The sequence below is a fragment of the Lepisosteus oculatus genome, chromosome 16 (genome assembly GCF_040954835.1).
Source record: "Lepisosteus oculatus isolate fLepOcu1 chromosome 16, fLepOcu1.hap2, whole genome shotgun sequence".
Taxonomy (NCBI): Eukaryota; Metazoa; Chordata; class Actinopteri; order Semionotiformes; family Lepisosteidae; genus Lepisosteus; species Lepisosteus oculatus.
This window is the reverse complement of record NC_090711.1, coordinates 1,146,988-1,171,572: the sequence shown is the minus strand read 5'-3', so window position 1 is coordinate 1,171,572 and position 24,585 is coordinate 1,146,988. Positions and strand designations below refer to the sequence as shown.

Here is a 24,585-nt window from a genome sequence, read left to right as displayed (position 1 = left end):
CGCCACAGGAGGAACACTGTCGCCCCAGGTGGCAGGTGGCGTTCCCATGGTTACTTCCCTAACCCGAGGCGGTTGTGTGGTTGCAGGGCTGCAGGGGTGGGAGTGAAGGGCACGGCGAGGAGGAGGCCGGACGGAGCACGCCGCGGGCACCCAGGGCGGGCTGGACAGAGGTATGCACACGCACATACACACGCAAATCGCCAAGACTGGCACCGTGGCTTTCAAACACGCCGCCATTCTTCTTGTGTCTTAACTGTACATGTGCGCATTTCACCTCCCTATACAGGGTAGCGTTTGTAAAAACCCCAATTTAAAACAAGATATTAATTTACTCTGCTCCTTCCATCCTTAAATGCAGAATAACCGTTGCGAATGTATGCGAAATGAACAATGAGGGCGTGAAAAAAAGCCGGGGACGAAATAGTATTTGTTGAAAACTACAACAAGGGAGTCTCTCTTCCTCCGCCTACTTTGAATGCGGGGCCCAGGCACGAGAAACTGGAGAACAGGATAGGTTTCGCTTTGTTGACCGTTGTGACTGTCTGTGCTGCCCTCTGCTGGTGAAGTGGAGGATTGACGCCAAAGGCCCCGGTCGCCACCTTCGGAAGTGTATCAAACTTTCGCCTCGATCACCTAGAAGAGAGGAGCTCTTGGATAAAACCATGTCTTCTGATGCAATTCAAACCGAACCACATCAAATTGGACCCTGTGGACCTTCATCTTTACAGAAATGTTACCACAAAAAGAAATGTAAAGGGAAACAAGTCATCCAGGTGGGGCTGCACATTGGTGGTGGTGGGGAGTCCCCATTATCTGTAAAGTGCAATTATTAATTATTATTAGTACAAGTATTAAACCAGCAAAAATCAGCTAAACAACCCTCATTTTAGGGGCACACACTCAGCTCGGGTGCAGGGAATAAGCAAAGTAGTTGATCTCCTTTATCAACAGCCAGAGGTCATTTACCTTTTTTGAAAGAATGAAACGGAGCACCAGTTAAAAATCTTAAAAAATCAGATTTAATATAGAACATTCATAGAAATGGATGTTAAGAACGTAGATTTTACAAACAGTGATCATCTCTTCTTGTAGTCAGTAAAAAGGCAACATAAAAAATAACAATGAGAAAATCGTGGTTAAAATCACTCTGGCAGCAGACCCCAGTGTAACCACCTCTGCAGCTGGGCGCTTTCCCCATCAACCCCTGCTGCCAGACAGCCTCGGTATCCCAACATGCAGAGCTCCTGCCCACTCCTGGAACCTGACCAAACCACAGGTGGACACAGCCGGGCATCTGCAGACTACAAACAGCACTTTATCTCCTCTTGGGAAATACGAAGAAGAACCTTCGACAAACTTAAAGAACATTTGCAATGTGAAGCAACATAGCAGCTTTGCAAATTGCTCTTCACAGCCAGCGCAATTAAAGAACATTTCAAATCAAGAGGTGTTCTAGTAGTGTTGCATTGTATACTGTAAACCTTCATCTACATCTGTAGCATTATCCCTGATACAGGAGCGTATATTTATTATAAAACAATTCCACTGTTTAAAAATTGAACAGTTGATTTTGAATGCTCAAATACAAAGTAATGATCTGAAGAAAAGTTAAATACACAATAAAAAGGCTTGTACAGAAGATCAATTGTAAGAACCATAAAAAATATACAAAAAATTGACATAACAGAAGAGCGTGCTCCCATTAACACAGTCTACCACTGGGGTGATAGAGTTCTTCGGACAGCCAACAGGTGCCCAAGATATAAAGGTCCTCCTCGCTGTAGGAAACTCACCAGCACCCTCCCTGTTGGTGTGGAACAGTCTCATTTACACCAGAGAGCAGGGCAGGGCTCTCCTGAAGCAGAAAGCTTCCTCCCCCCAACAAGAGCCTCCTCCCCCCGCTGAGCCCCCGCCCACTCCGATCTCTTATTCGAGATGAGATCACTTTATTGGCCATATTCAATTTCTTGCATTAGGAATTTGTCTTTGCGCATACCCCAGCTTGCTCTCCATGTGACACGGACGGGGAGAGAGAGGCTTGGGGTCAGAGCGCGGGGTCGGCCATTGTACAGCGCCCCCGGAGCAGCTGGGGTGAAGGGCCTTGCTCAGGGGCCCAACGGAGTAGGATTCCTCTGCCGGCCGCGGGATACGAACCGGCAACCTTCCAGCCACAGGCGCAGATCCTGAGCCACAGAGCCACCGCTCCGCCTATGTGTCCAGGGAGCCGGTGGAGGCGTGTTCCCCGTCCACCGCGCACCGTGCTCCGGCCCGCCGCGCGGCCAGGTCGCTGGCCACGGCCAGGGCGCCCCCCTTGAGGAAGCGCACGAAGTTCTCCCCCACCAGCGGGCCCAGCGCGTACAGCCCGGGCTCCCGCAGGGACTCGTGGGTGAAGGGGTCCACGTCCACCGGGTTGCGGCGGCAGGAGATGGGCTCCTCGGCGTCCACGCCCAGGTGGCGCCCGCCGTGCGGCAGGAAGGAGAGGCTGGGGTGGGACCCGATCAGCACCAGCACCAGGGACACCTGCAGCACCGTCTGCCGGCCGCCCCCCCCTTTCAGCACGCACTTCCTGTCCGGCCGGAACGCCGCCACGCAGTGCCTGGGGAAGCTGAGGTACCCGGGATAAGAGCCCGTGAAGCCGCAGGAGTCTCCCAGGGTGCCAGCCGGCGGCTCCGGCCCATCCTGTGGCCGGAACTGCTGCTGGGTCATCATCTGGTGCACCTTGTGGTACTCGGGGTACAGCACTTTGGGCAGCTGGTTGAAGATCAGGCCCGGGTCGCCGACCGCGCGGCGGAAGGCGTGGTACACAGGGATGTTGAAGTGGTGCGCTACCAGCACCGCGTCCGCCGCGGTCAGCCCCGCCCCCACGACCAGCACGGGCGCAGAGCCCTCGCCCACCTGCCCGCTGGCCATCGCCGCCTCCAGCTCCAGGAAGCTGTGGGCCACGAAGGGCAGGTCCTCGCCCTCCGTGCCCAGCCGCGCCGGGACGTCCTGCGTGCCTGTGGCCAGCACCACGCTCCGCGCGCGCACCGAGAACGGCTCGCCCCCCGCGCCCTGGCCGTCGCTGCCTCGCACCCCCTGAACCTCCCACACGGTCCGGGGGCTCCCGCCGGCCGCGCCCCCACACGGCACCCGCCGCAGGGAGGTCACCAAGGTCTCGGGGGCGAAGCGGCTCTGCAGGCCCATCGCCGTGACGTAGTGCTGGTAGTAGGAGGCGATCTCCGCGGGCGTGGCGCGGTCGTTGCGCAGGTTCCTGCACAGGACAGAGGGAGAGAAGAGCTCCTTAGTGTTTCAGATTGACACCATCAACCACAGTGAAAAGAAGAAACCAGATGACTGACTTTCTTGTTTCTTGAATAATTTTAGTACAGCTAATTCAGACGCCCGTTGACGTATCTCCATCTGGAGTTTTTCCACTTTTACAAATACAGTCCTGCTCACAGAGCTCTTACCCTAGCAGATCAGAGATGCAAATTTCTGTTACAAGAATACAGAAGAAAAAAAAATAGCCTCGCAGACCCAGTTACATCGGGTAACCTACTTGCACATTTTAGCAATGACGCAAGCAGGCCACTAGGCGGGGCTGCTGCACTGTGTGGCACCCTCACCTGCGCTTCTCTCGGATCCAGTCCTTTAGCTTGAGTCCTGGCAGCTCCATCCAGTTGGCCAGGCTGAGGGTGAGCATAGAGTCCTCCATCGCCTGAGGACGACACAGAGGCCAGTCATCACCAGTCCGCAGCACACTGCCTGCAGACTGCTCACGCTTCCAGGCTTGACTACACGCAGCTCAAAGTACAGCACTCCCAGAAAACCAGCGAGCTTTTATTATTTCCATAAGCAAACAGAAGGCCCAGAGATGCAAATCACATACACAATCTTATCCCTGTCCCTTTCTCAGAATGGAGGAGGTTTACATGTTGCTGCGAGACCTTGGTGTGACTTTGAATGGTTTAAGATAAAGAAGTAGTAAACACACCCAGCCTCTTTGTGAGCCGTCAACACTAGAGTGACAGTTTACCGTTTGCTGCAGTAGGCAAAAGAATTAAAACTTGCTAAAACAAACATCTTGATGGGGGGAGGGGGGGAACACGAGGTTCCCGATTCTGAGAGGTGCTGGCAGTAGTCCTGCAGTTCCCTGGACAACAAGCTGCTGAGTCATGCTCTGGGTGAAGTGATGAGTCACCGAGGAGGGGGGAGGGGTTCCCTGGCTGTTCCCACACCAGCTCCCACTCCCCTTTCAGGGGGGCTATACGGACGCAGCGCAGGACCGTGCCCAAAAACTAGTCGCAATGACCGGCCCAGGTGCCTCCTGAAACAGCAGCGCTTCCTGCTCTGAAATGTGCCCACGCAGTGTGAAGGCTTGGGCAAGGGCAAGGGCAGGCAGCTGAGTCTCTTGTCACGGCTACACGCTCAGGACCAGCAGAACAGAGGTAGCTGGACACCTTGAGCCCTTTTTTGGAAGCTGGTAATAACAGAAGGCTGCTGCAGCCCCTCCACCCTCCCCGTCACCAGGTGAACCGCAGCGCCCCCTGGGCCCTGTCAGCTGCACTTACATGCCAGGCGCCCCCCGGCAGGCCCTTGCCCAGGACCAGGTGGGGGATGGCACGGCCCGGCTCGTGGCGCCACTGGAGCGGGGAGGGGCAGTCCGAGCCGAAGTCGCCGTCCGGCAGGAGGAGCGAGTCGAACAGCACGGCCACCGGGTTCGAGGAGCGGCCCTCCAGCCCCTCGCACAGGTACCCCAGGTCCTGCAGGGAGAGAGGGGGAGCGGGGCTCCGGTCAGGGGGCGCTTCGCAGGGCGACAACAACAACGCACAAGAGGAAGAGAAAAATAACACAGGAATAACACTGGAAGGGAAATAAAGAAGACTCAAGACGATGGCAATGAAAAAAAAGGCCGTGGATAGAGGAGAAAAGGCAGACGTTAATCAAACACATAAGTTCGAGTGCGGAAAAGAGTCCCCCTGTCTCAGTGCAGCAGGGAGCGAGGCGGCTCCAAGCGAGCACCCCGAGACTCTCGTACCCCCATCAGAAGGTGCTCAGCCCCGGGGCAGAGCCCTGCTGGGCTCACAGGGAGCAATGAGAGGGGCCAAGGTGTGTAAAGGCTCTGAAAGATCCAAGTGACATTTTGAAGTGACGCATGGGAATAAACCCTGGTGAGGCGGGGGTAGAAACACTGCCCCTCCAGGGCAGATCCGGGGGGCAGGGGGTGCGAGAGAGAGATCGGCGACGCCCCGTCCTCACCTGGTCCAGCAACGACAGCTCAGGCCGCTCCTCCAGCTTCCTCAGCAAGAAGGAGTTGGGGTGCATCCCCCCAGGAGCCAAATATGGAGTGTACCCCGACAGCAGGTATGACAGACAGATCCCCGATGGGCCGTTCCCTGTAACACACATGTAGGAGAGACACAGGGGAGTTAAGGCCGCGTACGTGGGACAGTCTCTCAGCCCAGCAGAACTGGGACAGTCTTCTTCCCCGAGACAGGGCCGTGGCACAGAATCCGAATGAAGTGTTTTGCCAAATCTGCATAGCTAATCAGCTTTGTGCACAACTGAAGCTGTGTACCAGCTCCTTCCCCAGGAAGAATTTCTCTCAACAAGATACTTATCGCATCTCGGCTAAACAAATTCTTTGGTTCTGCGCCAGTGGAATGTAAACCTGCCTCCAGCAATAAACAAAAGCAAAAGAGAGGCAGTGTGAAAGAAGCCCAGAACACAGCAGCCACAATGCCAGCGCAAAACAGCTCAAAACCTCAAGTTGATCTACTTCACAAAGAAAGCTTTTAATTGCTGTAAAGATTTTATGCATGGGATCAATTGGCACATAATTTAAACTGATGTATAGAGCCTCCACAGATACCAGGATACTCTATCCCATTTCAGTCCAGAAGTTTCCAAAACTGGTCTATTCTAAAGGAATCCCACTACACAAAGCAAGGACACCTGAGCGGCGAGGTCTCAGGGGAGAGACAGGTGGGAGCTGGACTGCGTAGCACAGGTGAGGCTAGGAAGGTGCACTGGCCCCGTCTTACCGATGATGACCACAGGGAGCACTTCAGAGGGGACAACGTGGCCGTCCAGGAGGGCCGCCGTCTCTGCCGAGGGTCTGGAACAGAACCGAGACGCAGTGGGTCAGCACACGGCCCTCACCGACGCAGACACAGAGCTCCGAGACTCGCGCGCAGGAGAGACACCTTCCCAGGGGGCACCCCGCACCAGTGCCGGCACCGTGAACCGGGCACAGGGCTGGAGCCTGTCGAACCGAGGCCCAGGGCTTCTGCCACGCACCAGGCCAGGCGGGGGGGACAAGCCATGACATCATCTGGAGTTCAACACCCCCTCTCCTGCACTGCGCACACCACGCCCCCCAGGGTCACCTGGGAAAGAGGGCGGGCCTGTGAGGCAGGGGGCAGCGGCCGAGGGCATCCCCAGCGACCCCCAGTCTGTGGGCAGGAGTCCCTCCCAGCCTCTCGGTTACATGACACACACACACCCTCTTCCCTGCACGTGCCCACACATGCCGAGTAACTGTGACTCGGCACAAAGTTCAGAGTGAAAGCACAACAGCGCCGCGCCTCCAGAGTTCATCACGGAGCCGCCCGGCGAGCCGAGATTGAGCTGGGCTGTCGGGAAGGCTGAAGGCTCAGCTCGAGGCAACAGAGGGATCTGGGGAACAGCCGAGGGGCGGCCGTCCTGTATCCCGATTCCCTCTCCGACACGCACAGCCAGAGCCCAGCTCCTCAGGGCAGCACGTCTGCCCCATCCACAGCCTGCTCACCATCCTGCATGCGATCCTTCCATTCCCGAGAAGTGCTGCAGAGCAGTAGGGGCAGATAAAACTCCTCCAGTGGGTAAGAACAAACCACAGCTCTGAACCTGCCCCCCGGTTCTCAGGGTGAGACCTGAGACCTCTGCCAGGCCCGCCAAGAACAAAAAGCCTTTTCAAAGTCCAAAGCACAAAAAAAAAAGTGATACACCAATGACCCAGATCTCTCTTCAGAGCAGCTCTGCGGTCCAGGGGGTGCTCTGAGGTGGGCCTGGACGGGGCAGACTCGCCGGGCTCGGGAGAGATGTACACACCAGCTGCTCTGGGTCTGAAGCCCAGGCAGGGGAAGACCGTGCACAGGTGACAGCGGCCTACAGCTCTTTCAGCTCCCTCCCCCTGAAGCCCTTTTACTACTGCAAAAAAAAAACCCAAACACGGGGGAGTTTCTCCTCGACGCTCACGTTTCATACGGCAGGCTACAGGACGTGACCGGGTCACAGGGCTGATAGACACAACTCGACACTCGGAGATTAAGGGGGCAGCTCCGAGCCGGCCATCGTGGGGCTGTCGGTGCGTGTCGTAACAGCACGGGTCAGTGAGGGCGACCGCTCCTCCGTGGACACTTCTCCCGGAGCAGCAGGCAGACACAAAGGCCGGCGCCTCGTCAGCCCTGCCGACCCACCAGACCTGCGTGCTGAACTGGCACGATGGCGGAGTCGCCAGCAAGACGGCGGCCCCCCCGGCCGGCTCCTGACCGGCTCCGGCCCACGCCGCGCAGAGCGCCCCCCACTCCCGAGCCGCGCGGGCCCGGCCGGGGGTCTCGTTGCACACAAACACGCCTCTCCACGCGAGCTGTAACATTCAGAAGACCTTCAGTGGGCTCACGGAGGCGGATGTGATTCCGAGCACGGTTTTATTTCGAACAAACGTCTACCATTTCACCGCGGGCATGGGGCTTCTTACTGGCCAGCCCGGCGGGCAGACGGGCAGAGACAGATAACGGGACTGGATCCGCCGACAAAGGTGAAAGTTAATCGCTTCTCGGCGGCAGAACGAGAGGAGAAGCGGCAGCGCAAAGCGCACGTCTCTCTTCGCCGACCACAGGGGAACATCGCTCAACTCCGGCCGCCGTCTTTTGGCAGCGAACGACACAAAAAAATCTAGCCAGGAGGAAGGACGTTGCACGCAAATAGAAAAAAATAAAAGCGTAAATAGCGAAGGAAATAAACGGATTGAGTTACACTGTATTACTCACCGCATCATTATTAACTTCGAACACGGGATGAATCCGGTCGGAATTCCGTCTCGGCGCTTTCACAGGTTAAAAGCCAGAGGGCCGACTCCCACACCCACCCGCGACAGCGGCGTGTCTGCAAAGCCCTGCACTCTCCTCCCCACGCGCAGCACCCGGCTCGGGCTCTAGGTCACAGGGGGTGGGGCCGTCTTCTCCTGACGTCATTCCTCCCCTCCCCTGGCCAATCAGAGCCCCTTGCCCCGGAACGCCGCGCCTTCTCATTGGTCCGTGTGAAGGTGACGTAATGGCCCAAGCTTGTATAACATACCGTATCTTTTTCTAGAAGGTGCAGCTGCGCTTGCCGTGTTAATGTATTTAATTTATTCATTAGGCAGACTTTTTTTTTATATACGAGGTGTCACTAACTGACTGTTACAGGGTTACATGAGAGTATTTCATCACGGAGAATTAGGGAATGCAAAAAATTTTTTAAAATTTAAAATATTGCAAATTAAAGCCGTTGCAGAACTTACCGACTCCAGTCTCTGTAAGAACCAACTGTGACAATCATTCTCCAGATGAACAGTTTCCTTCAGGCAGTTTTATTTAGCAGGCAGCCGCGCTCCTATGGCCTGGCATTGAAGACTAGGTTAATGGTCTAAGTCAAGTTGCTTTGGACCAGAATTTCTAAACCGGTGCCCCAGTGTGGAGACCAGAGACACTGTGCTCCCTGACTGCGCCCTAAATTCAGTCCTCTGCTTTAGTTCTGATCATTATTTTCATAATCTTGCATGCAATAAAAAAATATGTCTTGGTTCAGTTTCCTCACCCTGTTAAGGGGCAGGTGTCTGATTAGCAATTTCCCAGGATGGGGTTTTTCCACTGCCTCTGTGAGACTGCTGGGGTACACCCGACACGATTTCTGAGGGTTCGCATGTTCCTTTTACTACACCTCCGTCGGCTTTGGCATTTTCTCTGTGGTGTTGAACACACGTCTGGAGCCTTTAAAGAAATGTGCAGGTATATGCTCAGTATTTTTATTTTTACCCTGATTTTACTGTGACAGCACACACATTACTGTGGTATACCACAGGAAACTGCGGCGTGGCAGCTGTTACATCACCGGCGGCCGTTGTCCCAGGCTGCTCTCTCCGCACGGCCGCGTGTCCAGGGGTGCAGTGCTGCTTACGCACGGCGACACCCCGTTCCCCCAGCTGGGTCAGCGGGCAGGGGCGCTGCGAGAGCCGGGCCGGCCCGTGACGTCCCCCCGGGCAGTTCCGGAGACCGCGACACACCAAGCCGTTTGGAGAACTCGGGCAGTTATCCTAGAAGATAATTCTAGGTCCCGCACACAGAAAGATGTGTAATTCCATCCGCAGGCAGCAAACGGTTCTGCTTGCTTGAAGCCTAATCACCCCCTCCCCTCCCTCATGGCTGGAAGTCACAGGGGACCCAGGCCCTGTCACTTAGTAACAGCCCTTCACCATGGCAACTGCGGAATAGTCTGGTTGCCTTGTCTCCAGGGGGGTGTGGCTACCACAAGGACACCTGGGCAAGGTGTCGAGGGCTTTAGAAATAAGAACCTTCTAGTTACTGTAGTCAGGCGCTGCACCCAACTGCTAATCGGAAATATATTCAAATGGGCCCTTATTCGCCTAAGGCCTTAATCTTTTTCATTTCTATTGATTTTGTGCAAACTGCTTTGGCTTGACTGGTGAGTTACAGTGTGGCCAAAGCATATACATTCACTACAACAACTACAAATCACCAAATGGGTGTCAGGGCAGGTTCCACATGGCTGCGGTGGAGATCAAGCAGAACCAGCAGATCAAGCCGTGTCCAGGTGCTGATGACATGGTGTCCCTGAGCCTGTATCTGCTCTAACGCCCCTCCCGAGGCACTCTGGGGAACAGGTGTGCTGCTTTCCCCTCGGCCGGCGAGTGACTTTGTGCTCCACACAACCACTGTCTCCCTCTGACCCCTCTCAGAAGAAGAGGCCGGCCCAGCAGAGCAGGCATGTCCCTGCATTGCTGTAAGGTGACAGGTGGCCACAGGGCTGGTTCTCATGCTCCTGTGTTTGATCTCCTGCAGACAAGGACAGAGCTGGACTCCAAGATGCAAGACTCAGGGTCACGTTTGTCCAGTGGAGAAGATTTACTGTAAAGACCTGTAGCAGAACTCGGGTGACCCAGTCGAGGTTTGGTGCTCTATAACTACTATTATTCTGTCTCTATCCCTCAGATTTGCTTTTCTGTTTGGTCACTTTGGTTGTGGAGTTTGTCCCCACAGTCCTCGGGACTCAGCCCTCGCTGCGCACTTACAAGTCTCATGCTGCCTAGTCAGGAGCCCAGCCATGCAGAGTTCAAAGAGAAAGATAACAAGATGCTTTAACAAAGACGTGAACACAAAGGAAGGAAGTCAGCTTGAGGCTCAATGTTTATAGAGTTCATCCGGCCGGATTTGAATCTACATGCAATCCTTCTGAAGCCGGCATTGTGCTAACAGTCACGCAAGTAACTACCGATCCGTAGTCCTGACAGGACGGTGCTTTGTTCTGGGCAGTAAGTACCAGGAGCTAGTGGATGCGCTGCAGTAAAGCTGCAGGAGAAGCAGTTGTTCTTACAAGTAGGCACTGTGGGCAACAGGGCGCTAAATGAAAAAATTGCTAAGGTTACGATATTGCTAAGAGTAAACATTCACCTCAGTGCTTTGAAATATCTAACAAAAGGCCTGCTGAGAGGAAATCGTACAAAAAGAACTGGAAGAGAAATATTTTGAAGCTCAACGCTTTGATGTTTTAGATCCTGAAAAAGAGGAAAACTACCCACAGCTCTGGGGGGTGTGGGGAATATCGGCTCACTCAGGGCACCCTGTTCCACAAAGGTGAAATGAAAAGAAACATTTATACAGGTTTATCTAAAATGGCAATTAAGTGTTACACAACACTAGTGTTGACCAGCACAGGGGGAGATGATCTGCGAGGTGGTTGTGTTTGCTGGTTGGCTCTGGGGCAGGGGGCAGAGGGATCAAGGTGCATCTCACTAGTGTCCAGGGGGAGGAGCACCAACCTGCTTCAGCACTGAGAGTGAATAGCCAGGCACTGGTTTTGAAGATCACAGCTGTTGATTGATGCATCAGTTTTATTTTCTACAGACTGTTACAATGACAGGCACAAGGTCAGTTTTTATTTGCACAGTCAGGGCAGAGTTTCTCTGCGTCTACAATCCTCCAGTCTGGCACGAAATCCTAAATGTCTTCACACCTGGGAACAAGTCCAGCCTGAGGAGTCACACCCACCCCCTCCAGACCTAGAGATCTGCTGACTGGGGCACTCAAGCTGTGAAGCAGTAGAGGCGAAGGGCAGTTCCAGAACAGTGTTAAAACATAGTGGGATCATGCATGCGCTGAATGATCCTGCAAGACAGCACAGCCCGTGTGTGTTACAGCAGTTTCCATTAAGATCAAAGTGACTTAAACAGTGGCAATGCAACATTACAGTTTGCTATCCCCGAAGAATGCACTGGTTTCCAGCAGGGGGGGTGGGGGGTGGGGCATCTCTCTCTCTCTCCTCACTCACCATCAGCTGCTACTCTGTGAACTCCATCGGTTCATGGCAGTTCAAATCCCAGCTGCTACGTGCAGATCCCCCAAGCTCCTACACTTTCACACACTGCTGCACTGGCTGGGGTATCTCCACCCCTCACTGTTGAGCCCAGAGCAGTAAGAGCTGCCTGCCAGGAACTGACAGGAGTTTTCCTGATGCAGCTCAGCTTCACTTCCCTAAAGAGGAGTGTTTTAATCCATCCTACCTGTGTTTTTACTTGTTATGTGTGTAACGTGTGTGCTACTGTATGGCACATTGAAACTCTAAAAGTTAATGGAAATAAAATTAGAAGGCTGCAGAATCCGGTAGTTAATCTGCAATACGTATGCCCTTGCAATTTACTAAGTAGAATGTATGGTTTCTAGAGGGGCACACATAGACCCACACCGCTCATTACAGCAGTGCAGTGGATACGTGCCAAGGCATGAGGGGCACAACAGTCAGTGGCACTTCAGGATGCTAATGTGCACCAGCGAGGGTGGTATCGTGCATCAAAGTGAGTGCCAATGTGCACCAACAAGAGTGCATTGTTTAGCATTCCTCTTGTTACCAGTTTATTATCCTCTCTAAGATAGAACCAGCAGGCTGCAAGGTCACCCATCCGCTAAAAATAACTCTACATGCTATCTAGGACAGTTTGCCTCACATAAAGCAGTTATTATTCTCTCTACACGAGCACAGCCCTACAGAGGCAGCAGCAAGACAGAGCTGCCAATGGACTGGGCTGATTTCAAGTGAGGGCACTGCAAAGTCTTTGTAGCACAGTGATATTAACTTGATTAATAGGTTTTCAAAATCTTTATGCATGTTTTAGCTCTTCTTTTCGAAACCTAACCCTGGGGAAACACAGACAAGTCGCCCTTCGGTGCAGGAGGAATCTTCCCTGCTAGGCTGGAACTATGTCAAGATCTTAAACAGCCTCTCCAGTTACCGCATGTAACTTGTCAGCACCACAGGAAGGTGCCGGTTAGGGTTCAGTCAGAAGGATCGCTCTTTAACTGACCACTTTCCTGTGCTGTTTCCACACAATGAGCACTCAAACGCCTGAGCAAGCTGGGATGGTTTGGCAGCTGTAGGAGGAGTTAGAGACAGCTCTGCCCAGTAATGGCTGTAATTCACTGCACTTTATAAGGTGTAATGCGGAGGGACAGGCTGACAGTCTCAGTGTCGATCGGAGAGGACTGAAGAGATGGAGCAGCCTTGAACAATGAAAGGCAGGCTCTGGAAACCACCGTCAGTTTTGGCAGAATAAAGAACTGGGTTGTGAGCAGAGTCACCAGCCAGTCTCCCCCCCAGTTCTAAAGGTTTAGACTGGCTTGGTTCATTTCTGTGCACTCTTCAAATCTGGAGCCAGTGACAAGGTCGCAGCCTGGTGTGCCTGCCCCCGTCCAGCACATCGCCGCCACGCTGTACACTGCACAGGACTGACAGGGGTGACAACCCTGTTACATCTCTTGCATCACTCTTTCAGGTCACCCATGCAGTCGGCTTGATGCTCCTTAAAGTGTCCAAAGAAAATTATTTTCAGCAACGTTTGCTCCGGACACGTGAAATTCTGTGTGTGAAGTAGTGAGTCTATTGTCGAATTCTTTTAATTGGCACCTACACGCATGGTTCCTTCTATCTCTGAGGAGCCTGAACGAGGAATTCAAGATCTACGAGACTTACAAGCAAGGAACAAGTCGCCCCACCTCTTTGCCGAAGCAGATTTAACAAGACGCAAGAGAGGCCAAAAGGGGTTTTAAAAACGTGGACCTACAGTTGTGGGTTTAAGATGTTCTTGTGACCATTGCAGAATAGCAGGAAGCAGTTCTCTGTAAAGAGTAAGGCCAGCTTCATAGCAGCAGATCCGCCTGCGAGGACACTATAAAGGAAACTAGTGTGAAGTGCATTTAAAACTGTGATGAAGAGGCACGTTTTTACTCAAAGGGTTGTGGGTGAATGGAACGTGAACCCAAGCCATGTTGTTGAACCTGATGCACTGGCTTCCTCCAGGAAACACTTGAGGTTGTTGCATTCTTGAGGTCAATTAGCTACTAACCACCCAATAGGCTAGATGGGCTGAATGGTCTCTGCTTATTTGTAACTTTCCTTACACATTCTTTTTCCTAATCCTTTACCTAATCAGGGCTGGCCTGTTGAGAGCACAATGACGAATCGCTCATGCCCCCTGCCCTCTGCTCCACACTGCCCCCCCCCCAGGGCAGGGTTGCGATCGGGCCCCCCGTCAAGGAGGAAGAGCGCAGGTGCCCCCAAGCGGCAGCAAGCCCAGACCAGCAGGGAGCGAGGGGGGCAGTAGTCACGCTGCAGGAGCAACAGAGCAAAAACGCCAAGTCACTGCCCCGCCCTGGAAACACCCCTCGGCCGGGCGGAGAGCTCCAGCCGCGAGCCAGAAAGGGGAAGCTGCGTTTCGAAACCCGGCTGCTGCGAGCGATGGGGCGGGGAAGTGGGAGGGTGGCGGCGCAGAGAAACAGATGGGAGAAGGAGGGCTGCTGCTCCAGATAAATCCTGCGCACAGCCGCCTGCACGAGGGGCGCTGGTCGCAGGCAACTTGTGGGGAACTCTGACTTAGCAGGGCTCGACTCTCCTGAGCCAGGGCAACAGGCACCCACACTCGCTGGCCGTAGACGCACTGCAGGTCTGAACGCCACTTCAGGGTGCTGGAGTCACGCTGATCATGGTTACTATTTATGATGGGTGGTCGGTGAGTAATCAGAAAAAATATAGAAATGAAATAAAAATTAATAAAACTGTTCCCTGAGAAAAGCAATCTCGCGTCACCCGGTTTGTTATCAGACCACACAGGACATTCTCAGGTCAGCCCGCATCCAGAGGCGATACAGCGCTGCCCTCTGGTGGTGACATCCCTTAACTGCAACTTTGCCGGGGAAAATTGCTTAGCAGAAGCCAGCTTTTATTAAATCAAATCTGGAGACGTTACGGAGACCTCTGGTTAACCCTCTACTCAGCAGTTTTCTGGCTTGCATTCCACCTCACGCTTAATGATGTCACCGGACCCATTATGGCTGAAGTGAATTGTGATCAAGTTCTCCAGTCCGAGAGCAGGGGGGCCGTGACTCCCCGCCCGCCAGAGCAGGAGCGCAGACGAGTGTGCAGCTGCTGCGCAGCTCCCGCAGGCCGAGCAGCCTTCCCATCATCCCTTTCCTTCAGCGACTCATGCCGGTCAGCCCTGATGAAAGCAGAGCATCTACAGAGCAAGCAGTGACGCCTAACGTCACGTTTCAGAGGCACAGAAAACACCAGCAGAGCTACCAGGCGTCTCATCTCAGTAGTTTATTTCAGTTTTGTGTTTTGTATATCAAAGTAATGTATAAATTATTTAAAAACCAGTGGGTTTATTTTCTTTAAAATAAAAGAGAAGTGTGAATAACAAAGCCCATGACACTCTCGACAGACAGAATATTGAGTGTAAAACGAGTTCTTCTGTAATGAACACTTTAACATCCAAGAATACAACAGGCGATTCTCCCAGTCAAGGCAGGACTGGTCCAGTTCAGCACAGCAGTCTCCCAGTCCATCCCCAGTAAGGGGTTTGGGTCGGATGGGTTCTGTCGAGCTCGAGAAGGGGTGCTCCAGCCAATTTTGCCTTAAGCCACATGGCAATCTTAACCCCAGTTAGTACTGCCTGTCACACTACGTTCACCGAGGTCCCAGTAAAACCGCATCCCAAAAAGACCATCGTTAGTTTACCTGCCCCCTCCCTGCAGGCGTCACGTCAATAAAATTAGATTATGATCACGCTCACCGCTGCCGACGCTGAGCTCCATTCCTGGAGACGGGGACAGGAGAGGCGGGAAGAGAAAGAGCAGGGAATGGAGAGTGAGGAAGGGGGTGTGCCTTGCAGAGCAGGCTGCCCGGGAACAGCCTAAAACCTCCTACCACAGGCAGGCGGTAACAGACAGGAAGAGAAAGAGCAGGGAATATCTGAAGGGCGGGAGCAGGGGGGCTCCAGGGGGCACGGCCCACTCTGCCAGGCTGCTGTCCGCTCCAGCCCAAGGCCACAGAACAGTGCCACCCCCATCAGACTCACAGGGAAGGATGACTGTTCTCGCACACATGAGCTGGTAACGTCAGGGAGAGAGCGGCCCTGGGTGTTCCACTGCTGCGATCAGCCGGAGGGCTCAAGGACACAACAGCAGTCTGCCGCACACACCTGGGATTCGAACCCACAACCGGCCGCCGGCTCCACACAGCTGCCCCACTGCTTCTTTCAGCACAGCGCCCCCCGGGGGCCCTGGGCTTTCTTCCCCTCCAGGAGCTTGTGCTCCGATCACTGAGGAACATGCCCGCCAGCCAGTCATCTCCCCAGGAGAGCAACTGCACAACAGCAAGCAACAGGCTGAGGCCCGTGTGAGGTCAGAGGTCAGGAGAGCCCACCCACCGTGGCTGTGCAGACCTCTGCCTAATCCCCCTGGCTGCTCAGAGAGTGACTTGGGAATGGGCCATCAGGGTGAGATCACACGTTAACCATTACAGATCTTGCTCGAGCAGTTTCTGCAATAATCCCCACAACGACGGAGCCCCTAGACTAGTCCAAGAGCCTGTATAATCCTGGCACAGCGGAGCAGAGCCACTCAGAATGACCGCAGACTCCCCCTTCTGCTCCAGAATACTTTCTCATGCTGTTGCTGCAAGAACCAATTACACAACTTGAGCTGAATAAACTTCAAAATGATGTGTAAGAAATACCGTTTGTCTGCACTGAAACAGAAGCAGAACAGTGCAATGGAAAGACAAGCCAAGTGAATTTTGGCTCCTTACACCAGGAGCTCAGCAGGGAGCGTGTTAAAGACCCTTCTACCTGACAATCACTAGAATCCTGCGAGCAGAAACACCAGGAAACGGAGACACACTTAAGGTTAAAGACAGCTGGCCTGGACAAACAGCAAGGAGCTACCCTGCTGCTCAAGAGACTGTCCCTTGGCAAACATGGGACCCATGGTGCCATCTGAAAGTGCACCACATTCCACTGCTCCATTGCACAGGTTTCAAACTGCAGCTCTTTGCACAGGCAAACTAATAGCAAAACCCCCTGTACTTCCTGCAGATGGATAAATGCAAGATACTGCAGGCAGCAGCAAGGGTTCGCGCACTGCAGACTGGTTTAGGAAAGCTTTCTGGTCTTTCTGGCTGCCCAAGAACAACCTGAAAACCTCCTTCCACTGGCGGGAAGCCATTGCACACAGCGAGACGGTCCCCGGCTCTCGACTCGCGTACAGCAGCCCCCCGGCCACACTCTTCGTTTTCCGTGTTCATCTCACCGGCGCGAGACTGCGCCCTGGCTCGCTAGTCCTGCGCGCGGAGCTGCCCGTGGGGGCCGGTCCCTCAACCCCAGAGCCCCGTCAGATGCTCAGTCCCGCACATGGGCCACCCAACCCCGAAGGCGTTTTTTAATTATGGTTGCGGGTTTATTTTCACCAGCAAGTAAATGGAATATTCTTTCTTTTTTTCGACAGGAGAGCAATATACGCAGTCTATCCGTATATACGTAGTGCACAGTTATCACGCCTGAAATGTTTAGCTTGGGATCCAACCTAGATGATAAAACAGCGTTCTGGACTCGGAAGGAAACGAATCGGGGGCTGCTGACAGCTGGTTAGAGGGAGGAGGGCCGTTGAAAGATAAACACTGAAAACGAAGATGCCGGTTGGCTCAGCCGTTTCCTGGTCTGTCTCCCCCTGCTGGAGGGGGGTGTGGCCTGAGGTCTCACAGACCGGCCTGCGCGGACAGGGGGCTCAGGAAAAGAGGAGGGGGAGCAGGAACAGCCGGCGAGCGTCAGCACACCGACAGCAGGCGGCCCTCCGTCGGGAGCCTCCGCGGCAGAGAATCCGACGGCAGCAGCCAGTATCTCCGAGGGCGTCGCCCCCCTCCCGGGCAGCAGGGACGACACCGGCCAAGGGAGGCCGTGGTCTGCGAGAGCATGCATTTAAAAAAAATCTGTTTGAAGAAGAAGGTAATGTGTCCCCCTGCGCGTTCCCCCTGAGGCGTCCCCGTGCCTATTTCAGCACCAGCGTGGCCTCCGACCCATCCTTCTTCTTCAAGTACAGTCCGTGCGTGAGGTGATGCTCCCGTCGCAGGTACGCGTAGAAATAGTCTGACACCAGGAGGATCTGGAGGGGACAGGAAAGAAACATCTTTTTGGTTCCATCTACCTCATGACGCGCAGCATGCCTCATTCGCACACAATCTGCTGTCGGCTTACTGCCCTGGCTGCACTCTCTACTCAGCTGATGCTGTCTGATGCAGGTGGGTCTCCTGCCGGTGTACCAGAGCCTTGTGTTCTGTGTTCTGGATGTGCTGCCTTGATCTTGAAGCATCAGGACTTTGCCTGCTTTCATGCTTTTGCAGCATGCTCTGTACCTTGGCTTTTTGAGCCCCGTATACTCTTTTCATTCACTGCTTCTTTATATATTGGGTTAGGAAGCCCGTCCTGGAACATACTATCATACTATGGTGGTTGGATTCAACAACTACATGCTCCCTGTGTTTAAACTGACGGCTTTGCATAAACTAAAGTGACAAGGAAAGAGACAAGAACACAGGGAAAGCGGTCATCTGCTCGCTCTGAACCCCGGCAAGATATGCTACATTAATAAGGAACATTAATAAGAAGCGTTGTGTCTCTTTTCAGCATGCAATAAACCTTTACCTTTTCCTTTGCAGCCTACGCATGCTGACACAGCTACTTGAAATGTTGCATTAACGTGCTCTTGGATCTGGCGGAGAACTAAAAACCTACCTTGCGCACAACACCATTAATCATTCATAACCTAGAGGTGAAAGCTACAGGTGCATTTTCCCTCGGATTAATGTGCAATTCCACAATGTGGTCCACAACGCTCTGACAGCTCGACAAGACAACCGGGTCAAAACAAGTGGGAAAGGCGACACCTGATGAAGATGGGTACTCAGTGTAATTTGCCCTGTTGCCAACACCTACACCTGTCCAGGTGGGTGTAGAATGACACCCCATCACCGAGTGGAGCAATCTGACCTTCGCCCCTGCTGCTTTTCAGGTGCCATGAATTAATGAAGAGCAGGCCTGGGCTGGAGTCGCACCTCTCTCGGCTGGACGCAAGGCACAAGACCAGCCCCCCCGTTTGTCTGCCACTCGTCTCTAATTCAATACTCCAGCAGGAAGAGGTCGCCAGATCCGAATACCTCCTTCCCAAAAGCCTGTCAGAACATCTGACCCCAGGAATCATTCTCACACTCATTAATACTGAAGCAAACGAGCTCAGGGTCAGATATCCACTCAGCCCTGCACCTCCTCTTCAATAATTCAGTCCTGGAGCCCAGGCAGGCTGCTGAAGTCCCGATCCTGTTTGCCTGTACAGGGACTGGTGAACACGACAGATCCTCCTCGGCAGCCAGTGCTCACACGCAGTCTAACAGCGCAGCAATGGGACTGCTCGGCTGTTCTCTGTAACTGACCACGAATTCCTGCAAGTTAAACTAAGATGCTGTGGAAATGTGTACTTCACATAGAGCGACATTCCTGTTTGAGCGTTTGGGGTTATGGTTCCATTCTGAACACATTTAGGGATGGAGAGGCCTAACCACATAATATGCTAATCCACTGGGTGCAGAAATAAGAAAACTGCTGGATTCTTTTGAGGATAGATCTAAATTCTCCACAGTAGCATTGAGAATTTGCCAGTAAATATGACAAAAGCGCAACATAGCCTTAAATGGAATTCCAAATCCTACTCCTGGACAGCGGGACCTCTTTGGGAAAACGAACAGGGAGCAGTGGTGATCCCTGGGTGTACACACCTGACCGACGTTGAAGACCAGAGTGATGGCGTAGTAGAAGTTGGAGTTGGCGCTGCCCGCAAAGATCCAGAGGTGCCACAGCACTGGGAACAGCATGGAGCAGATCAGCAGCATGCAGGACACCAGGAAGATGTTCCGCAGGACTGAGGGAGAAACACGCGCTGTCAGGGACACACGGTAACACCGGCAGCCAAACTGCCCTCTGACAGCAGAATTACACACAGCAGACACACACGAGTCACAGCCACTGATGCTTCTCTCCATGAAGAAAAAACGGAAAACCGCTGACATCTAACTCCCCCCTCTCCCCAAGACAGACAGCCAGACAGCAAGCTGTGCACTGGCTCGGGGCCGGGCTGAGCACAGCAGGCAGGAGACTCACATCTGTACAGGTGGCTCCAGGCAGGCAGGAAGGCCATGTAGAGGGCGATGTCCCCCACCGTCGGGTAGGACTTGAAGATGGAGATGATGGCGATCTGCATGAACATCAGGAAGACAGGGTGCTCCCTGGGACACACAGGACAGCACAGCAGTGTGAGGCAGGAGGAAAATACCTCCACGTCTGAGCAGCAGAAACTCAACTACCCACAGCACACAATCATAAATCCTCTCCCCCTCTTTGGAAACTACTGATTTTCTACCCTTAAACTGTCAAACACCAAGGGATCGACACCCCGAGCTGCTTGCAGGACAGTCTGCTAGGGTTGCTGACTCATAGGAGTAAAACCAGAACAGGTGAAATCGTTCCCTGTGTCTCAGACACATCAACAAAACAGAGGGAAACTAGAAATGGGCTTTTCCCGATTTTAGAAAGACAACAACGGGTAAAGGTTTCAGGGCGGCAACTCACTTGAGCTTGATGGAGAGGGGGATGATGTAGAAAAAGACGTTGATCTGGAAGACGCAGAGGAAAAAGAGCCTGAAGTGCTCGAACATCTCGGCGAAGAAGTACCAGAACAGGCCGATGTTGGGCGTCAGGTCAGGCACCGTCAGGCTGGGCGGAGAGGTGGAGATATCAGAAACAGACGGGATTCTGTCACATACTGCAGGACCACACAAAGTCAGTGATATCACCTTCTCGTGCTTTAGAAACAGGGTCTTACTGCAGCAATTTGCCAACGCAGTTGTTAATCTTTTAAATGACTCGACTAACTTGTTTGTCATTACAACTCCTCAGAACTGCCTGTAAAACTTTCAAAGTTTAGGAAGCGCTGCTTTAAATCTCATGATGCACTACAAGAAGATCAGAGCCCCTAGAATACTTAGCTAAACCTACCATGCAGACACGGGTTAACTTTTGCCAAACTCCACCTTTAAGCTCCTGGCAGGGTGCAGGATGCTTGGGAGGGGTTGGAGACAGAAGGACGCAGCTTTGTCAGCTGTGGGGACAGACAGACTGACGGAGTGGGAAGGGAGGCAGGGGGCAAGGAGGAGGCAGAGGAGCAGAGCAGGACGCCCAGAGCGGAAGGGGGAGGTGGGATCTTACTCACATGAAGCCGTACACGGAGGGAATGAAGTCCCATGAGCTGAGCAGGAAAAAGGAGAGACAAACGATGATGGCCAGGCTGCCCAGGAACATCACGCCATACTGGACTGCGAGGATCCAGAAACTGGGGCTGCGCAGACTCACGGGGATATACAGCCTCTGGGGGGACAGGAGGGGGAGAGATGTCAGCTCCCACTGCAACTGAACCTCAGCCCTTTACAGTCAACAGGGAACACGCCTCCTACAGCCTGGTCAGTAAGCTGGAAGCACAGCAGCTCTGGGATTGGTTCCCCTGAGGGTATGAGCAAAGTCTCTGCATCCTCAGCTCCTGATTCCGTTTCCCACTGTATTCCCAGGAATGCTGTCGGGTCTCGGTCAGGTGAAGCGTCACAGTTGTGCCCAGGGCTGTGCCAGACGTGAGTCTAAAACCTCAAAGATGCAGTCAAGGACAGCAAAGTAGGTGCAGCGCCAGACCTCCTGTTCCGTCTTTCCTTTCTGTGGATTCCCTTGACCTGTGGCTGGGTCGGGATTTAAGGTTCTACACGACCGGATGTGCATTTTGGAATTGGGAACACTGGACTAGCTCACAATGAGCAATCCTGTCCACTAGGCAACAGATCTGAAACCAGCAGGAAGTTTGGAGGCTTACCTGCACGAGGAAGAGCAGCGCTGGGGCGAACAGCGTTAAAGGGTAGATGGACTGGTATGTTGCCAATGCCAGAAATATGGCACTGAGGAAGGCACTTCCTGCACAGACACCAAACAACAGTAATATAACAGAGGCTTTCCCATTTTTTTCATGACAAGTATTCTTGGCGAAGCACATTTATTTTTTAATAACAAAATGTTCAGGATCCTAGTGCTGAAAGACCACAACACTCGTGAGCTTGTCCAGTGCTCTGCTTTCAGTCTTCTTTCAAGACGGTGTCTTAAACAAAGCTGTTGCTGCCCTGAAAGGACCTGAAAGAAGAGTCCGATTCTGACCCCCTGTGCCCGGAGACCTCATCCCCGTCCCCAGGGCTGCCCAGCCGGCCTGGAGAGCTGTACCTTTTATCGTACACAGGATGAAGAGAGCAATGACAGCATTGTTGAGCCCGCAGGTCGACTTGGCCACACAGGACAGGACGGTGAAGGGATTCAGCAAATAACTGGGAGAAGGAGACGGAGAGGAAAAGTGAGAGAGAACGATGAATCAATCCGCGCTCAAGTGGCTTTTTCCAGTCTGTAAACAGGAATGGCCCTGGCTGTGCTGCCCGTCGAACTTACTTATTGTGAGGTGGGCAGTCAGCCTGCTGCTGAAGGCCCAGAGGTTACGTGCAGCACGGCTCCACACACTCCTGCCAAGATCTGTGTTTGAGGCAGGCAGCTCTGTCACTCTGACAGGACAAGTCCAAGCTACTTAATTTTTCATGAATCAGGCTTCAGTCACTCACACAGAAGGCAAGCCGTGCAGCACTTACAATAAAGCCACTTTGAGAGGGATATAGTACATCTCTTTCGGTGTTCTGAACAGCTCCACAACATCATGGGGATAACGGTCAGCCTCCAAGGCATATTTCTGTTTCCTGAACTGGCACAGAAAGATAAATTATAACACACACAACAACACCTCTGTAGCTAATTTTAATTATTAACATCTAACTGCTATTTGTTTTCTGTTGAGATAGTGTTTCTGAAGCTCAATTTAGTTGACTCACTTTCAAATCACAACAGCAAGGAAAGTTAAATCTTTAAGGATATAAGTCTTTATGGCACAATAATTAAACCCATGCTATAGTTTTAGGCACGCTGTCTGTCTCCAGCAAATCTGTGTGGTCTCTCTGGGCCACAGTTAGTGTATCTCAGGGTGATCTACTCCTGTCACAATGCCTTGTGAAAGCAAACAGCAGTGTTTATCAGGAGATGATACTGGTGTGAGAGGTCTTCTTCGTCCTGGAGAAGCTGTCTTACCATGATCTTATTGTAGTCCCGCACAGCCAAATACAGTGCTACCGCAGTGATCCCATCTGCTATCTGTGAAGAGAAGGCCCAGGACAGTTCTTCCACTCAAAGCCTGGGAAGCTGATTTCCCCAGTAAGTGCATGTCATGTTTCAAGAAGCATAAGAAACCCAAGCTGCACTGCTTTGATCTTTCGCTTAACACCTTTGCAACCCAAAACATAAGTCGCCTCCGCTGTCCGCTGGGATACGAAACAGCGGAGACGAGACTGTCTGAGCTTGTTTCCTAGAGAGGAAATCGCTTCGACAGCACATCACAATGATTACTCACCATGAAGACGAACTCGGAATAATCAATAACGAAATGAAAGAAGTAAATCACGAGAGGTGTCTGGAAAGGACAAGGAGGAGAAAATCAGCTGCTTGTTAGTGCGAGTTCAACAGAGCAAACAGACTTAATTCTTAAACTCATTGTTATTCGATTCGCATCAGCTGGCTTTCGCTCAGGGCTGCGACACTCATTACTCTATTTTTACATCCTTAACTACAGCCGTCTGAAGACAAGAGGCAGGATAAATGAGTAAAATAACACTTAACAGAGAAAATGCAAGGATCAGATTCCCACTGAACAGTAAGCAGTCTTTAAGTAGTAACTGGATTCATTTCAGACTTTCTCAACTGCAGCCCCAGTGCGGTGGGAGGGCAGTCTTATCAGCATGATGAATTCCAGCACGCTTCTCTCCCCTGGGAGGGACTCACTTCGTGGAACACGTCCCCGGAGTACGGAGACACTCCCAGGTCCAGCAGCGCCAGGCCCTCCACTACTGCAAGGAACCGACAGGAGACACAGGGGTGAGCAGGGGAGCAGCAGGTCCTGCTCTCTGACAGGAAACTGCTGGCATGGTCACTGTGTGATGTCACTGTGTGAGGAGTGGATCACGAGCTGTATCGGGGACACGCTGTGTCAGAGCCCTGCGATGACAGGGGTACTAGGAGCTCCTCGGTGGCCCTCGACTTCTCCTGGGTTAGTGTCAGGACTCACAGGGCTCAACCCCATCCAGCACACACACGTGTTTCACTAGACATTAACCCCCTCGGCCTTGTCATCTCGCAGGCTAACTCCCCAGCAGCATGAAGAAATCCCTTCTTCACCTGAAGTCTCTTCCACCCTGCTTCCTACAAAACGCCTAACAAGCAATTACTACATATTAAAAATATTTTTTTACAATTTAAGGTTTTCCCTTTAGAAATTACTTTAATAAAAAAGTCAGTACGCTACTCTCTCTTTGAGCATTTCAATGCTCACATTTAAATTGACATTCGTTCACAACTATCGCTAACTCACGACATTTTAATTCAAAGACATTAAAAGCCTGGCTGCAAACAGAAGGGTTTCGAGGGCTCGTCACAAAGGAACAGTACAATGCAGGTCAGTAATGCTCGGCTCCGGACAGGGGACAGGACTGTTGTAGACCAGCAGTCAGGAAAGGGCTGCGAGTTCCGAGTGACTGCTCACAACGATGACAACAAAGAAAACAACGGTTCGTGTAGTTTGATGCAATATTTACCTCGTTTCCATGCGTTTAAAGGGGACACCACTTCCACTCTCTCCGCTATCAGGTCAGCAAAACTCGACCTGAACAATGCAGCCCTGATTGTGACAGCCACAATCAAGCCCAGCGCTAAGGGAGCCGCCATCTTTGCCGAGAGGAAGTACCTCTCTCCTCCTGTCTTCGCGGGGGGTCACGGGATTTGTAGTCATGTCCTGC

At 52.7% G+C, this 24,585-nt stretch overlaps 2 protein-coding genes across 3 annotated transcripts; both read right to left on the bottom strand.

Annotated features, from left to right (window-relative positions):
* Positions 1 to 996: 996 nt before the first annotated feature.
* Positions 997 to 8,195, bottom strand: osgn1 (oxidative stress induced growth inhibitor 1). The gene is made up of 6 exons (XM_015365108.2): positions 8,013 to 8,195; positions 6,024 to 6,097; positions 5,239 to 5,375; positions 4,551 to 4,742; positions 3,606 to 3,697; positions 997 to 3,250 (listed from the first exon to the last, which is right to left on the bottom strand). Exons 1-6 carry the CDS (start codon positions 8,018 to 8,020, stop codon positions 2,209 to 2,211), a joined length of 1,545 nt encoding a protein of 514 aa, XP_015220594.2. The 5' UTR covers positions 8,021 to 8,195; the 3' UTR covers positions 997 to 2,208.
* Positions 8,196 to 14,870: 6,675 nt separating this feature from the next.
* Positions 14,871 to 24,585, bottom strand: pigu (phosphatidylinositol glycan anchor biosynthesis, class U). 2 transcript variants are annotated; one of them, XM_015365109.2, is made up of 12 exons: positions 24,385 to 24,585; positions 23,576 to 23,640; positions 23,148 to 23,207; positions 22,829 to 22,891; positions 22,339 to 22,448; positions 21,926 to 22,026; positions 21,528 to 21,625; positions 20,883 to 21,037; positions 20,243 to 20,386; positions 19,775 to 19,899; positions 19,393 to 19,535; positions 14,871 to 17,726 (listed from the first exon to the last, which is right to left on the bottom strand). In XM_015365109.2, the coding sequence occupies exons 1-12, from the start codon at positions 24,512 to 24,514 to the stop codon at positions 17,613 to 17,615; spliced, it is 1,308 nt and encodes a 435-aa protein (XP_015220595.1). In that variant the 5' UTR covers positions 24,515 to 24,585; the 3' UTR covers positions 14,871 to 17,612. The 2 variants fall into 2 exon arrangements, with proteins under 2 accessions (XP_015220595.1, XP_015220596.1); XM_015365110.2 differs by lacking the exons at positions 23,576 to 23,640; positions 24,385 to 24,585 and adding an exon at positions 23,414 to 23,566.